Source organism: Jaculus jaculus, chromosome 23 (assembly GCF_020740685.1).
Source record: "Jaculus jaculus isolate mJacJac1 chromosome 23, mJacJac1.mat.Y.cur, whole genome shotgun sequence".
Taxonomy (NCBI): Eukaryota; Metazoa; Chordata; class Mammalia; order Rodentia; family Dipodidae; genus Jaculus; species Jaculus jaculus.
Window position 1 is genome coordinate 5,351,211 of NC_059124.1, and position 15,554 is coordinate 5,366,764.

The following is a 15,554-nucleotide window of genomic DNA, read 5'->3' on the forward strand; positions in this document are numbered from 1 at the left end:
ATAAATGGGGGTTCAGAAACAGAATAGAAAGCAGAGAAGGAAATGATAGAAAGTTCTATTAATGCCGGGTGTGGTGGCGCACGCCTTTAATCCCAGCACTCGGAAGGCAGAGGTAGGAGGATCGCCATGAGTTCGAGGCCACCCTGAGACTACAGAGTGAATTCCAGGTCAGCCTGGGCTAGAGTAAGGCCCTACCTCGAAAACCAAAAAAAAAAAGAAAGAAAGAAAGAAAAAGTTCTATTAAACTCCTCTTCACAAAGTGTGTTTCCACAAAGTTTCTAATTTAGAAATCAACGTGTTACAGTACTTTAATTTTGGAACCCCAAACTTCAAAGCAAGAATAAAATTTAATCCTCTTTGTCCACTTGGGAGTGATGGAAATGTACGTTGCTTCATTTTGGAACACCACTAATTTCAGCTTAAGAAATTATCCCAATCTCAGAAAACTAAACACTCTAATGGTGTAGTAAAATAGCCTTTTTGGATGTAGTAATATGTCTTCTTGATAACATTTATCTAAATTTTAAACTTTTTAACTTCCAAAAAAGTTACTGTGGAAAGCGCAACACTTCCAACATGGCGATCATTGATGTAAAGATGCTTTCAGGATTCACACCTGATAAATCATCCATTAAGAAGGTAATCTATTAAATATCATCAATTATGCTAACTTCATAATAGCTATCATGCATGATTCTGCGTTGCATGTTGACCATACATAGATGGAAGAGAACACCTCTTTTTCATCCCCAAGGAATGAAATTTGAATCACATGTATATCTAGTAGCAATTCAAGTTTCTCAAATTTGCACTGGAGAGATGGCTTAGAGGTTAAGACGCTTGCCTGCAAAGCCTAAGCACCCAGGTTCAATTCTCCAGGACCCACATAAGCCAGATGCACGAGGTGGTGCATGTGTCTGGAATTCCTTTGCAGTGGCTAGAGGCCCTGGAATGCCCATTCTCTCTCTTTATTGGCATCATTCTCTCTCTCTCTCTCAATCTCTCTCTCTCATAAATAAGTAAAAATATTTTTAATAAAAAGTTCTCAAATTTATTTGTATTTTTACACCACCAAAACAATAGAGGTAGGCCTGGAGGACGTTATGCAAAGTGAACTTGTCTGGAGTTTGTTTGCAGTGGCTGGAGGCCCTGGCATGCTCATTCTCTCTCTCTCTCTCTCTACTTACCTCTCTCTCTCTCTGTCTGTTGCTCTCAAATAAATAAATAAAAATAAACAAAAAAAAATTTAATGTTGAAAGAGAGACCCTTAAAGATTAATATTTATTGTTGTTGGTAAGTTTACAAGCTTGATAAAGATACAAGAATAATCACTAAATTAAAACTGAATATACTAGTTTATCTTTGAATAGCCACATGTTTATATCACCAGTTTCTTGATTCTTTTTTGGCATATGTATTTTTTCTTCCTAGCTTCAAGAAGACGGGAAAGTACAGCGAGTAGAAATCAAAACCACCCATGTCTTCTTCTATCTGGAGAACGTAAGTTTGCCGCTGTAATTTGGTTTTTTTGTTTTTTACTTTTGCTGAGAATGCAAGTTCCACAATAGCATTATTCTTAGCAATAATGGATATCTGAAATGGAGAGGAATGGAGGCCATACGTTTTACGGGCATACCAATATTGACTTGTTCCCAGGTTCCACAGGAAGGGGTTCAATTCTCATTCTCCGTGGAGCAAGACACACTAGTCTCTAACATCAAGCCTGCATCTGTTCAGATCTATGATTACTATGCAGCTGGTAAGAATTTTACCTAGTTTCAGTTTTATTCATATTTTATATTTAATTAAACATAAACACACCTTCATGTTCAGTACTGTAAGTTCCTATTTGTGAAATGTTTCTTTGGTGTTTTTTTTTGTCTTTGGGCTTTTGTTGTTGGTGTTGGTTTGTTTGTTTGGTTGGTTGGTTTTGGTTTTTCGAGGTAGGGTCTCACTCTAGTCCAGGGTCATCTGGAATTCACCGTGGAGTCTCAGGGTGGCCTCAAACTCAACGGTGATCCTCCTACCTCTGCCTCCCAAGTGCTGGGATTAAAGGCGTGCGCCACCACGCCCAGCATTCTTTGGTGTTTTTGGTTTGTGTTATGTTTTTTGGTTTTGCATTTTTGAATTTTTTTTTCATGCTGGGCAATGACACCAAGACCTTGCACATGCTGGGCAAACGCTTTGCCACTGAGCTACATCGTCGCCACTCTGCAATGAAAGCCACTGCAGACGCGTGCGCCCCCTTGTGCATCTGGCTTACGTGGGTCCTGGAGAGTCGAACCAGGATCCTTTGGCTTTGCAGGCAAAGGCCTTAACCACTAAGCCATCTCTCCAGCCCCCATGGGCTTTTTGTAAAAACAAACGTTGCATGTTTTCCATATGCTATGGTGACTTTTGTAGCCCAGCAGGGAATGTTGACCCTCTAGAGTGAATTAGGAAACATTCAGTATGTGCATCTTACTTCCATAAACCTTCATCGTTGAATGCAGTTTTCACTGTCCCACCAGCTCTAGAGTTAGCATGACTCCAGAAGATAAACTACTCACCTCTCTTAAATTTTAGTCTGTTTCATGTACTCAATTTCCTACCCAAAACACTAAAGAATAATGGTCAGCCCATCCACACAACACGACAGGAATACAAAAATATTTGGAAGTTGTCCAGAAAGAAATTGTTAGCATAGCAGTAGGGGAGTTTATTTCCAAACAGAGGTAAAAAAATCAAATTTTCTTCTTGCACAGTGCTATAGGAATGCTTCTAATAACACTTTGTTCTCTTGCAGATGAATTTGCAGTTACAAAATACAGCACCCCATGCAATCAGATTTACTTTGTGGCCTCGTAACACTGGGCTAAGGAAGATGTGATCTAAAAGAAGATGAGGGCTGGAGGGATGGCTCAGCGGTGAAAGCATTTGCCTGCAAAGCCAAAGAACCCAGGTTCAATTCCCCAGGACCCACATCAGCCAGATGCACAAGGAGGCACATGTGTCTGGAGCTCGTCTGCAGTGGCTAGAGGCCCTGGTGTGCCCATTCTCTTTCTCTCTCTCTCTCTCTCTCTCTCTCTCTCTCTCTCTCTCTCTCTCTCTCTCTCCCTCTTTCTCTGTCAAATAAATAAATCAATAAAAATAAAATATTTTTAAAAAGAAGACGACACTTAGAACTGGATTATATATTAAGTGATCATTTCCACTGTTTCAACCAAAGGGAGAAAAAAAAATGTCCTGAGAACGACATAGTGAATTCCAGGTCATCCTGGACTAGAGTGAGACCCTTACCTCAAAACAAACAAACAAACAGAAATCCAGAATCTACAGAACGCAGTAGATGTTCGCTCCGATGCACCACCGTGGACTTAGTGCTGTCCCCCTGCAGGGTGACCTTTTTTACGGTCCTGGTAGCCAGCTTGGTAGATAGACAGCCACAGCTGGGCAGTACAGGCTTAAAGACTCCCAGAGCCAGCCACAGCTGGTGGAGAGCGGAGCCGCTGCGCCCTCTGCAGGAGGACTCTGCAAGACCCTCCGGGCCCTCCCCTGAAGTCCCCTTGGAATCCACCACGCCCTTTCTCACCAACAGCCTGGTAACAAATCCATGAGCTTCGTCTTTTCCTTCCTTGCACAACCTCCCAGATCTCTCACTCCTGCCTCTGGGCATGCGCCCAGACTCTCGCCTCAAGTTCTGCTTTCAAATCAAAAAAAAAAAAAAAAAAAAACCATACACATGGGTCACTGAATAACTGCATAAAATATGGCTTAGTGGTTAAGCGCTTGCCTATGAAGCCTAAGGACCCTGGTTCGAGGCTCGATTCCCCAGGACCCACTTTAGCCAGATGCACAAGGGGGCGCACGCGTCTGGAGTTCGTTTGCCGTGGCTGGAGGCCCTGGCACGCCCATTCTATCTATCTATCTATCTATCTATCTATCTATCTATCTATCTATCTCTCTCTATCTATGTATCTATCTGCCTCTTTCTCTCTCTGTCACTCTCAAATAAATTTTTTAAAATGAACCAAAAAAATGCTGTATAATCTAGCGTGCTGATAATTCAGTTCTGGGGTTTCATAATTTTGTAGGCACTTGAGAAAACAAGAGGGGTCAGGTTGGACACATGGGAGGTCACTGTACCTTCTGCACAACTTTGAACTTGTAGCCACTCTATAGAATAAAGTCTATTTTTAAAAAATATATTAAGGCTATTTTTTATTATTTATTTATTATGCAAAAAACTTTTAAATATCGGACCCCAAACTCAGCAGCTTACAATAAAGAATATTCCTCTCTCCCTCAAGACCTTCGTCTTATTTTTTTAATATTTTGTTTTTATTGATTTATTTATTTGACAGAGAAAGAGGAAGAGAGAGAGAGAGAGGATGGGCACACCAGGGCCTCCACATAGGTCACCACACAGGGCCTCACTATGAAGACTTGACTTGTCCTGTGTAAGAGGGTGGGTCTGCCTGGCACGGAGCGAGGCACGTGCATATCACAGCAATGCCCATGAAATATATCTCTTTGTATTCAGTGTATGCAGTCAAGTTGCTTCCATCGTTAGCCTCTTCCCTATCCTCCCCCCTCTGCAGGGACCCTCCTCATTGGGGAATATGGGTTGTGCAGTTGTGGAGTTAGCCATCAGTTATGGGTGACTCTCATATTCTTTCCAGCCCTCTTCTGCAAATTTCCCTGAGCCATATTGGGTTCATTTTAGGTCTGCTTCAGTGATGAGTTCTTGGTAGCCTCTGTGTCTCTGGATCTCTCGGTTGGTAGGAGTTGAGTGTACTCTGTGTCTATCTCCTTCATCCTTGTGCTGGTACCAGGTTCACCAAGAAAGCAGCACTCTTGCTCAGTTTCCCCAATTATTCTTAGTTTCAGCTAGGGCCCTTTTGAGGTGTGATGGGCTGGTTCTCTCCTTAGAATCTGCATCCATCTGAAAAAAAGAAGCAAATTCTCCACCAGAGAGTGAAGATAGCACCAGATAAATGTGATAATGTTTATTTTTTAGAGAGAATTTAATAGGTGTAGGCCTCTTGTAGCCCACGATTGCTGGAAGCTTGGTAATGGAGAATGGGCTCATTTTGGATATGGTTCTGACTTGATTCCCAGCTCTAGCTTTGGGATCCATTCCACTGAGCAGATCAGTTAGCCAAATCAAGAGCAGCTGGTTTCCCACCATGACTGTGCACCACTATTGCACTTGTGTGAGCATCACGTCAGGTTATTTGCTGCTGAGTAGCTTAGACCATGAGTTGCTTGGACAGATGTTGGTCATTTTCCCCTAGTCGCCCATGTAGCACCTTGTGGCACGAGACACGCTGACTGCCTGGGGACTGAGTCTCTTCCAGCTTCCAGCCATGTCACTCCATGTTCCCTACCAACAGCATATGGTGTCTTCAGCAGTAGGGTCTTACCACTAACCTTTGGTGGGTCATCAAGTACCCATGAAATATATCTTATGGGCTGGAGAGATGGCTTAGCGGTTAAGCGCTTGCCTGTGAAGCCTAAGGACCCCAGTTCGAGGCTCGGTTCCCCAGGACCCACGTTAGCCAGATGCACAAGGGGGCGCACGCGTCTGGAGTTCGTTTGCAGAGGCTGGAAGCCCTGGCGCGCCCATTCTCTCTCTCTCCCTCTATCTGTCTTTCTCTCTGTGTCTGTCGCTCTCAAATAAATAAATAAAATTAAAATATATATATATATCTTATAATTCCTTTTATTCGTTGTCCTTAATTGCTGAGGTCCAGTCTCAGCAGGGTTGTAGAATTCTAAGGGGACTGTGGAGTCACCATTGTGAGGAAATGATGTGGACTGTGGTTCTGGTGAAGCACAAAGAACACAGAGCAAAACTCTGCTTCTTTTTTTACACTTTTACAATGCACTATTATTTTTGGAAGCAAGACATAGCAACTTATTCATGTAGCTTCTACTCTTTAAGAAATCTTGCACAGTAATCCTCTTTTCCCTTGGTTTTCCCAGCGTCTGCTTAACTCGTGAACCTCTTGCCCCATAGGCATTCTGATAACATCTTAAACAAGAAAGTCAAAGATTGTAAGCTGGTTAATATCTTACCCAGACTCAGGGAAACTAGCCAAGAGCCCTGGCAGGCAGCTCTTGTGGCTACAAGGTGATAGACATTTTTACTCCAGAAGGGGCAGCGTTAGCCACTCTCTACATAATAGTATCTTGTGGCCTGAATTACAGTATTTTTCTCTATTTGTAATCCAGTACTGATTTAATTGTCTCTCTGTGACCTTTCTTTGTTTGTTACAGTTTGGGCCTGACCTTGCAAGTCTCTCCATAAAAGGAAGATTTTGGTACTTAACTCTTTTCCCATCTTTCCAGACCATCCTTACTAATCAATGTATGTCCCTGGCTATGGTAAAGGCTGATCTATCCAACCAGTGTTTTGCATTGATGTCTTTCCTTTAGGAGCCCACTGAACTCTATTGTTGATTCTGAAAGTTACATATTCTGTTTTACTCCCTTGGTGGGCCCAAGCCGATTATTTGAAAGATGTTCATTTTTCCTCCCTAGCATTTCAGGCTCTTTTTCTAATAAGTCATCTGTAGGTTCAGGAAATGTGCCCATTAATTCCTGTCATCATAAGTAATGTTTCTTGGGAACAATTGGTAAGGCATGTGACAACATTGCAAGGAATATGTCTCATTAGGTGAAACATGCATTTGTGGTGTGAAGAAATTTTGTTCATTCAAACTAGTCTTAGTTTTGGGATCCATGATCTTTTTACCTGTTGAAACGTTACAGCCTTAGAAATTTCTGCAGAAACATTCTTCTCCCGTTTAATCATTGGTGACTATATAAACACATCTGAATTGGATTCCCCTATTACTACTGAGAAGGGGAAATAAAAGCAAAAATAAGCAGTAATAAACTTATAATAATTCAAAGGAAATGATATCAATAGCGCACACCATCAGACAATAGGCGCTGCAAGAGGTCGTTGAAAGATTTCTTGGCCCTGCCAAAGAAAGTCCTGGATGCCGCAGCTCTGCCGAACGGCGTCCGTCAGCGTCACACTCCAGAGCTGACCACCGCGGCCATTTGTCCACCACTTAATATTGCACTTGGATTCAATGTCTAAAGAATTGTACCTGCCCACACTGCCGCCTGGACTAGCTTCTTGCTATATGTTCTCTTGATCTTCATGGGCATTTCAACTGACCTTTCTGTGATTGCTTTCAGTGAAATAAAGAAGGATGAGTCTATGGAGTGGGCCGTTTAGAAAGGAAGAAAGAAAGAGGGAGGGAGGGAGAAGGAAGGAAGGAAGGAAGGAAGGAAGGAAGGAAGGAAGGAAGGAAGGAAGGAAGGAAGGAAGGAAGGAAGGAAGGAAGAGGGAGAGAAGGAAAGAGAGAGAAAAGGAAGGAAGGAGAAAGAGGAGACAGAGGGAAAATATAATGAGGTTTCTGGAGTTCAGGAAGAGTCCTTGACCTCCAAACCCTGAGTTTGTGGCTGTTTTAACAAAGAATTGTGATAAAACAAGACTGAGAAGGATAGTTATCACATTATTACATTTATTCAGGAAAGTATGGAACAAGTAAAGGGAAAATGGATGCACCCGGTGGTCTGAGAGCCCTTGTGGGGTGGGGGGGGGGGGGTCCTGGAAGAAACCCGAGAAGGGATTTGAAGAGAAGGAAGTGCTCCTGCCCTGGGGAAGGGAGGAGGGGTCGGCCTGCGATGAGACCGGGGCGGGTTCGCAGGAGAGACGGACAGTCAGGGAAGCGGGCTTGCCCACCTGGTAAGGATCTGTACTACTCGAACGGTAGCAGGCTAGACCCTCAGATTCAGGTGAGTGGGAGAGAGCTGGCTGATCTGAGATAGGGGCTGGCTCCAGCTTAGAGCCCAGAGGGAGGAGAGGGGAGGAGGGAAGGAGGGGGGAAGGGGGGAGGGGGAGGGAGGGAAGAGAGGGAGGAGAGGGAGGAGGGGGGAGGGGAGGGAGGAGGGGAGGGGGGAGGGAGGGAAGAAACATGACTGAACATCTTTCCAAGAGCCTATACACGTCCTTTCGTCCCCCCTGCTGCCTTTGCAGACCATTCCGCAGTGGATGAAACAGAAGTATGTCTACCGTTCCAGGATGAAAGGCACATCCGGACGTCAAGTAAGAGCTTTCATTTCCCCTACTGAAAATAAAGAGACTCCTGCCCCTCCCTTTTCTAAGTTTCCCTTAGAAAACACGTAGAGTCACAGTCTGCAGATGACAGCAGGTCCCACAAGATTGTGATGGCGTGGTGGCGCACGCCTTTAACTCCAGAACTCAGGAGGCACAGGTAGGAGGATTGCCATGAGTTCGAGGCCACCCTGAGACTACATAGTGAATTCCAGGACAGCCTGGGCCAGAGTGAGACCCTACCTCAAAAAAAAAAAATTATATATAAATACACACACACACACATACTTTTTAATTTAAAAAAAGATGTCTTCCTTCTCTGCTACTTTTATAGAAAGAATATCTGGGTTGGGAGATTTTGCTTTTAATATTGTTCCAATAAAGGTCATTTCTAAGAAGAAAGATATGCTTTGCTTTTCGATGAAAAGATTGTTGTTGCAGTCAGGTTTGCACTGATGGCAGAAATCACTCAACCAAGAGAAGCTTGTGGGGGGATAAAAGCCATTTATTTTGGCTTACAGGCTCAAGGGGGAAGCTCCACAATGGCAGGGAAAAACGATGGCATGAGCAGAGGGTGGACATCACCCCCTGGCCAACATCAGGTGGACAACAGGAACACGAGAGTGTGCCAAACACTGGCAAGAGGACGCTGGCTATAACACCCATAAGCCTGTCCCCAACAATACACTGTCTCCGGGAGACGTTAATTCCCAAATCTCCATCAAGTGGGAACCTAGCATTCAGAGCACCTAAGTTGATGGGGGACACCTGAATCAAACCACCACAAAGGGATTCTCCTCGGACCAGAAGAGAAATTAATCACGTAGTATGGGAAAATTCCAGAAATAAAGGGATGCACATTTCTGACCAATATTAGTAGGGATACAGAAGAGGGCGGGAAAGGCTGCTCAGTGGTTAGGGGCACTTACTTGCAAGGCCTTATGTCCTGGGTTCGATTCCCCAGCACTCCCATGAAGCTGGAAGCAGAGTGGCACGTGCATCTGAAGTTCATTTGTAGAAAGCACTACTTCCTCTCTCTCTCTCTCTCTCTCTCTCTCTCTCTCTCTCCTTCCCTCCCTCTCTCCCTCTCTCTAATTGCAAATAATTAAACATATTTTTAAAAAGAAAAGAATTGTATAGCAGTACAAAGAAATACAACTTAATCAGATGGCAGTGACCCTGGGATGACTCAGATGGTATCATGGTGCTGGAAAGAAGTGACTGGAGTACTGAGTAACGTCTCGATCACTCCTTCCAAGGCTCAGGGTCCATTGCGGAAGAGGTGGCAGAAAGAATGTAAGAGCCAAAGGAAGGGTAGGACTCCTTACAACGTGCTCCCCCCAGACACAAAATGGCCTGGATAGCCATGACCTCACAGTGCCTGACACTTCCTACACAAGACCATCATAAGAGGAGGAAAAGATCATGACATCAAAATAAAAGAGAGACTGATTGAGATGGGGAGGGGATATGATGGAGAGTGGAGTTTCAAAGGGGAAAGTGAGGCGGGGGAGGGTGTTACCATGGGATATTTTTTATAATCATGGAAAATGTTAATAAAAATTGAGAAAGAAAAAGAAGTACAACTTAAGTAAGCCCTAACAAAACAGCCCAGTGATGAGCTCCTCTGGCCTCTGCACGTGTGGCATGTTGCACACGCATGTGCTTACACAACACTTGCACACTCACCAAAAGCAATAGCATTAGGATTCTACTCTTTTGATCGCGGTAAAATGTGCATCGCTTCGCCCCCTCAGCCGTATTTAAGTGCCAATAGTGCCCACGCTGGGCTGCAGAGGTGGCTCAGCGGTCACAGGCGCTTGCTTCCAATAGCCCGCACACACTGTTGGGCAACCATTACGTCATCCTTCTCCAGAACGCGCTTCTCCTGCCAAATTCAGATTCTCTGCCTGTTAACTCACTGTTTTCCTGTCTCACCCCCAGCCCCTGGTAACCACTGTCCTGACCTCCTGTCTCTGTAAACCTGACGACCTTAGGTCCGTCAAATAAGTGGAATCACTCGTTAGTTGACTTCTTAATACGTGGCCTGCCACTTAGCATTGCATACCCTCTAAGAATGCTCTAGAACGCGTTGTGATGTTCACTTTAAAGTCGGAGTAAACAGTCACTGTGTGAAGATACATTTCGACTCCACCTGTCAGTGGGCAGGGCTGCTTCGAGTTTTTGCCTGCTTGCACACTTATACTGAAAACATGAGTGTGCACATAACTCTTTGAAGACCCTGCTTTTACTCCTTTGAGATAGATTACCAGAAGTAGAATTGTTGAATCGTGGGAATTCCATCTGTAATTCTTTTTGTTGTTGTTGGGGCTTTTTGTTGTTGTTTTTTTGTTTTTTTGAGGTAGGGTCTCACTCTAGTCCAGGCTGACCTGGAATTCACTATGGAGTCTCAGGGTGGCCTCGAACTAAAGGTGATCCTCCTACTTCTGCCTCCCGAGTTCTGGGATTAAAGAAGTGCGCCACCACACCCGGCCCATCTGTAATTCTTAGGAAACTACCAATAAATTATGCTATAAAGTAAATATGGGGGAAATTTTATTATGGTGACTTTTTTTTAATTTTTTGTACTTATTTGAGAGAGATAGAAAGAGACAGAGAGAGAGAGAGAAAGACAGAGAAAATGGTGTGCCAGGGCTTCTAGTCACTACAAATGAATTCCAGAAGCATGTGCCACCCTGTGCATCTGGCTTACATGGATCCTGGGGAATCGAACCTGGTTCCTTAGGTTTTACAGGCAAGAGCCTTAATCGCTAAGCCGTTTTTCCAGCCCTGTGGTGACGTTTTTAACACGGGGGAGCAGTTTTGATTCACTGGACATAGTAATTAACTAAGTTTGTGCTAAATATGAGCTTCCAGAAAAAAAATGAAGCTGCTGCCTTACTTACTTCTGCAACTCACGGGGCGTCCGGTGAATTTCAGTTAAAAAACAGCCAGGGGCGATCAGTTCACTGAACCCAGGTTGGAGAGAGTTTTATAGCTTGAGGCTTTGCCCCAGTGAGACTAACTGGGCTCATGACCAACCCGGTGAAGTCAACACAAGGGAGAACCTGCGCACCATCCTCACGAGGGTTCAGCCGTGTTCCTCACAGATACAGCGGTGCTACAGGGAATTTTCTAGAGCCCACCCGCCTAGTAAGTGACAAAAAGCTCATGCCACAGATCATTCCTTCAGGCATTTCCTCTATCTAGGGTGTGTCTGGCCCAAGGAGTCACCCGGACCCTCATGAATCCAACGTGAATTCCTCTCTTAGCAAAGCCTGTAGCCAGAGAAGAATTTCACAACCTCGGTCACAGTTTCTCACTGATCCAATATTGATCTGCTTTGGTTGTGGTTTCTGAAGCCACAGAAAGACTTCCACTGAAGTGATTCTCTCTTTTAAAGGACAGCGAATTAAATCCACACAAAATTAAACTACCAGGCTGGAGGGATGGCTTAGTGATTAAGGCACTTGCCTGCAAAGCTAAAGGACCCAGGTTTGATTCTCCAGGACCCACGTAAGCCAGATGCACAAGGTGTTGCACGCGTCTGGAGTTCATTTGCAGTAGCTGGAGGCCCTGTTCTCTCTCTCTCTCCCAAATAAATAAATAAAAATTTTAAATTTTTTTTTTTTAATTTTTTATTTATTTAGTTGAGAGCGACAGACACAGAGAGAAAGACAGATAGAGGGAGAGAGAGAGAATGGGCGCGCCAGGGCTTCCAGCCTCTGCAAACGAACTCCAGACGCGTGCGCCCCCTTGTGGATCTGGCTAACGTGGGACCTGGGGAACTGAGCCTTGAACTGGGGTCCTTAGGCTTCACAGGCAAGCGCTTAACCGCTAAGCCATCTCTCCAGCCCTAAATTATTTTTTAAAAGTTAAGTTGAGGCTGTTATATCCCAGTGCCAGATCTGGGTTCCCTCCACAGTGAGCTGTTGGTCAGGGAGCCCATGAGGACCTCAAAACAAGACAGACCATTGCCAAAGCACTTGGTCATCCACCAGGTGTAAATGGTTAAGATGCTATTGCTGTAAGACAGCACAGGCTTCAGTCACGGGACAGGAGCTCACGCTGAAACCGAGATGGAAACCAGCTCCCTGGGGGCTAGCTCTCAGAGCTCTGGAAGGTGCTACATGATCTGCTGGGGGACAATGGTCACCAAGAGTGTGAGCCAGCAATAGTCCCGCAAGCTACAGAACCAACCAGCCAGGCAAGATGTACAAACTGGTGCAACAGGGCACACAGGCTGCAAGCGGATATCAGCTGCTCTCTGCTGGGAAATGAGGCCTGCTCAGCTGCAGGGAATTCATACCTGGTATTGAGGACCAAGTCAGAAGCCTATGGCTTGGAAAAAAAAAAACCAAATCATAGACCATAGATGGAAGCTCCCACTGTCCTTTGACTAAAATGAAAGGGTATGCCCATTCAAAAGTCTATGTTTGGGCTGGAGAGATGGTTTAGTGGTTAAATGCTTGCCTGTGAAGCCTAGGGACCCCAGTTCGAGGCTCGATTCCCCAGGACTCACGTTAGCCAGATGCACAAGGAGGTGTTGCGCCCCTCCCGCCAGCAGGAAGAACGACAACAACAGGATTCTTCTCAAGCACACTTTATTGGGAGCTCCAAACTGAAGGAGAGAAGGACCCCGACCCTACGGAGCGCCAAGCTTATATACTTATGGTCATGTGATTGTATAGCGTCGTCTGATTGGCTTAAGTCTCATCAGATGATTTTGCATCACCCAATCGGGATGGGTGAGCAACCATATTAGAATAACATCATGTGCTCATGCGCAGACAATTAGGATACAAAAGCAGTAAACAAGCTGACATGGCAAAGCCTGACCAAGCCAGCATGGCTTCCCACAAGGAGGCACATGCATCTGGAGTTCATTTGCGGTGGCTGGATGCCCTGGAGCGCCCATTCTGTCTCTCTCTCTTTCTCTCTCTCTCTCTCTCTCTCTCTCTCTCTCTCTTTGCTTCTTCCTCTCTCTGTCTGTTCTCAAATAAATAAATTTAAAAAATGAACAAAAGTCTATGTTTACCTCCTTTGGTCCATGCTGTTCTCACTCTTGGTTAAAGAATCTGTTATTTCCTGATAGCAGCAAAGACTGGGGAGACCCAAGACCCATCAGCATGACAAGAAATGACAGCCAACTGCCTAGTGCGAGACGGTCATCTCTGTCACGTCTGCCAGGACCCAGGAGGCGTGGCAGAAGAAGGGGGAGATTAACTGTGAGTGTCGCTGTCACTGCTAGCCCGCCAACGTCCTCCAGGGAGATGGCAGTGCTCAGTGAGGAGACTTACATCATATCAAGGGCAGGGCGTGGTGGGACACACGTGGGAGACTAAAGTGGGAAGACTGCCGTGAGTTCGAGGCCACCCTGAGACTACAGAATTTCAGATCAGTCAGGGCTAGAGGGAGACCCTATCTCGAAACTGCTCCCCCCGCCCCAAATTTAACCAAAGCAGAAAACCACAGGCTGCTGAGACTCAATACTAAAGGAGGCTCGCAACATGCCCTGCTAAGTCACAGGGAATATTGCAAAAGAGGGAGGGCAGAAAGATTGTAAGAGCCACTGAGAAGGTGTGCTCGGACACACTAGCTCCCCCAACGAGAATGACTGCAGTATTCATGACCTCACAGTGAATACTGACAACCCCACTGAGGAGGCCCTCAGTAGAACGGCGTGGGGGAGAGGGAACTTAGGAATATAACCAGATGGGGGCTGGAGAGATGGCTTAGAGGTTAAGCACTTGCCTGTGAAGTCTGAGGACCCCGGTTCGAGGCTCAATTCCCCAGGACCCACATTAGCCAGATGCACAAAGGGGCACACGCATCTGGAGTTCATTTGCAGTGGCTGGAGGCCCCGGAAAACCCATTCTTTCTCTCTATCTGCCTCTTTCTCTCTCTGTCTGTTGCTCTCAAATAAATAAATAAAAATAAACAAAAAAATTTTTAAAGACTATAACCAGATGGTAATATGCCCAACTAAAATATGTTCATATAGTAAAGTTTTCCATTTTTAAAAAATATTTATAAAATGACTAGGCATGGTGACACACGCCTTTAGTCCCGGCACTCAAGAGGAAGAGGTAGGAGGATGGCCATGAGTTCGAGGCCAACCTGGGACTACATAGTGAGTTTCAGGTCAGCTGGGCAACAGTGAGACCCTTTCTTGAAAAAAAAAAAGGGGGGGGAGCTGAAGAGATGGCTTAGTGGTTAAGGCACTTGCCTGCAAAGACAAAGGACCCAGGTTCGATTCCCCAGTACCTACATAAGCTAGCTGCACATGCATCTGGAATTCATTTCTAGTGGCAAGAGGCCCTGTAACGCCCATTCTCTCCCTGTCTGTCTCCTCTCTCTCTCTCTATCTCTCTGCTTGTGAATAAACAAATAAATGAAATGAAAAAGCAAAAAAAAAAATTTAATGAGCAATTAAGAAAGCTTCATGCAGACTCCACATACTTGGGCTGCAAGGCCACTGAGAAATCCTGCTAGAACTGAGCTGATAACCTCCTCCATGTAGAACACCTGACAGAAAGCTGGAAGAAGCCATTCTGCATGCAGTTCCATGGGAGAGAGAGAAATCACCAGTTAAGATACTCAACAGTGGACACTGCAAGCCTTATATTTGGCCAGCCAGGCCAAATGAGCCAACAGGTGCAATAGTGGCACATCTGTCACGGTGGAAACCAACTTCCCTCTAATTGGACTGGAGGCCCACTCCATGGGAGGGAATACATCCCTGACACTGAAAACTTAAAACAGGGGTATTCATGAGCCCTAGGGGTGTAATGTCTGCTGCTGTCTGGCTAAATGTATATACTATGCTTATCAAACTGCCCAGTAAGCCTGACACTACCTACACAAGACTATCATAATAGGAAGAGAAGATCATGACATCAAAATAAAAGAGACTGATTGAGATGGGGAGGGGATATGATAGAGAGTGTAGTTTCAAAGGGGAAAGTGGGGGGAGGGAGGGCATTACCATGGGATTTTTTTTTTATAATCATGGAAAATGTTAATAAAAAAATTTTTTGGAAAAAATAGCTCCCAAGCAAGTGGCTCTTGAGTCCATTGTCTTGCAACCAGCAAAGAAAGAAGTACATTCGTGGTTCAAGGGTCAGTTTATTAGGCAGCAGTGTCTCAGGAAACAGTGAAAGTAGGGCTGGGGGTAAGTCGGGAAGAAAAGGTCTGGGGATGGAAGTTTCGAGTGGAGTGGATTGCCCTGGTTACTTTCCATGTGCGTGGGAGCCTCTGTCAGGCTGGTGAGTTTAAACAAAGCAAAAGTTACTTTGAATGTCCCAGTACTTGGCAGACAGAAGTAGAAGGATGGACAAGAGTTCAAGGCCACCCTGAGACGAAATGTATGTGGGCAGGCTGATGAATTAGACAAAGGATCCATTACTTTGTACACGTGCGGCAACCGACCTCTTGG

At 45.0% G+C, this 15,554-nt stretch overlaps 1 protein-coding gene across 1 annotated transcript in view; it reads left to right on the plus strand.

The window, feature by feature from the left end:
* The window catches only part of LOC105944787 (ovostatin-like), a 97,813-nt gene extending 90,720 nt beyond the window's left edge, over positions 1 to 7,093 (plus strand). The window contains exons 34-39 of the mRNA XM_045139798.1: positions 549 to 639; positions 1,432 to 1,500; positions 1,657 to 1,759; positions 2,786 to 2,843; positions 3,377 to 3,581; positions 6,917 to 7,093. Coding sequence (XP_044995733.1) covers positions 549 to 639; positions 1,432 to 1,500; positions 1,657 to 1,759; positions 2,786 to 2,843; positions 3,377 to 3,581; positions 6,917 to 7,093 — 703 coding nt within the window. The remainder of the gene's footprint in view (positions 1 to 548; positions 640 to 1,431; positions 1,501 to 1,656; positions 1,760 to 2,785; positions 2,844 to 3,376; positions 3,582 to 6,916) is intronic.
* The last annotated feature ends 8,461 nt before the right edge of the window (positions 7,094 to 15,554 follow it).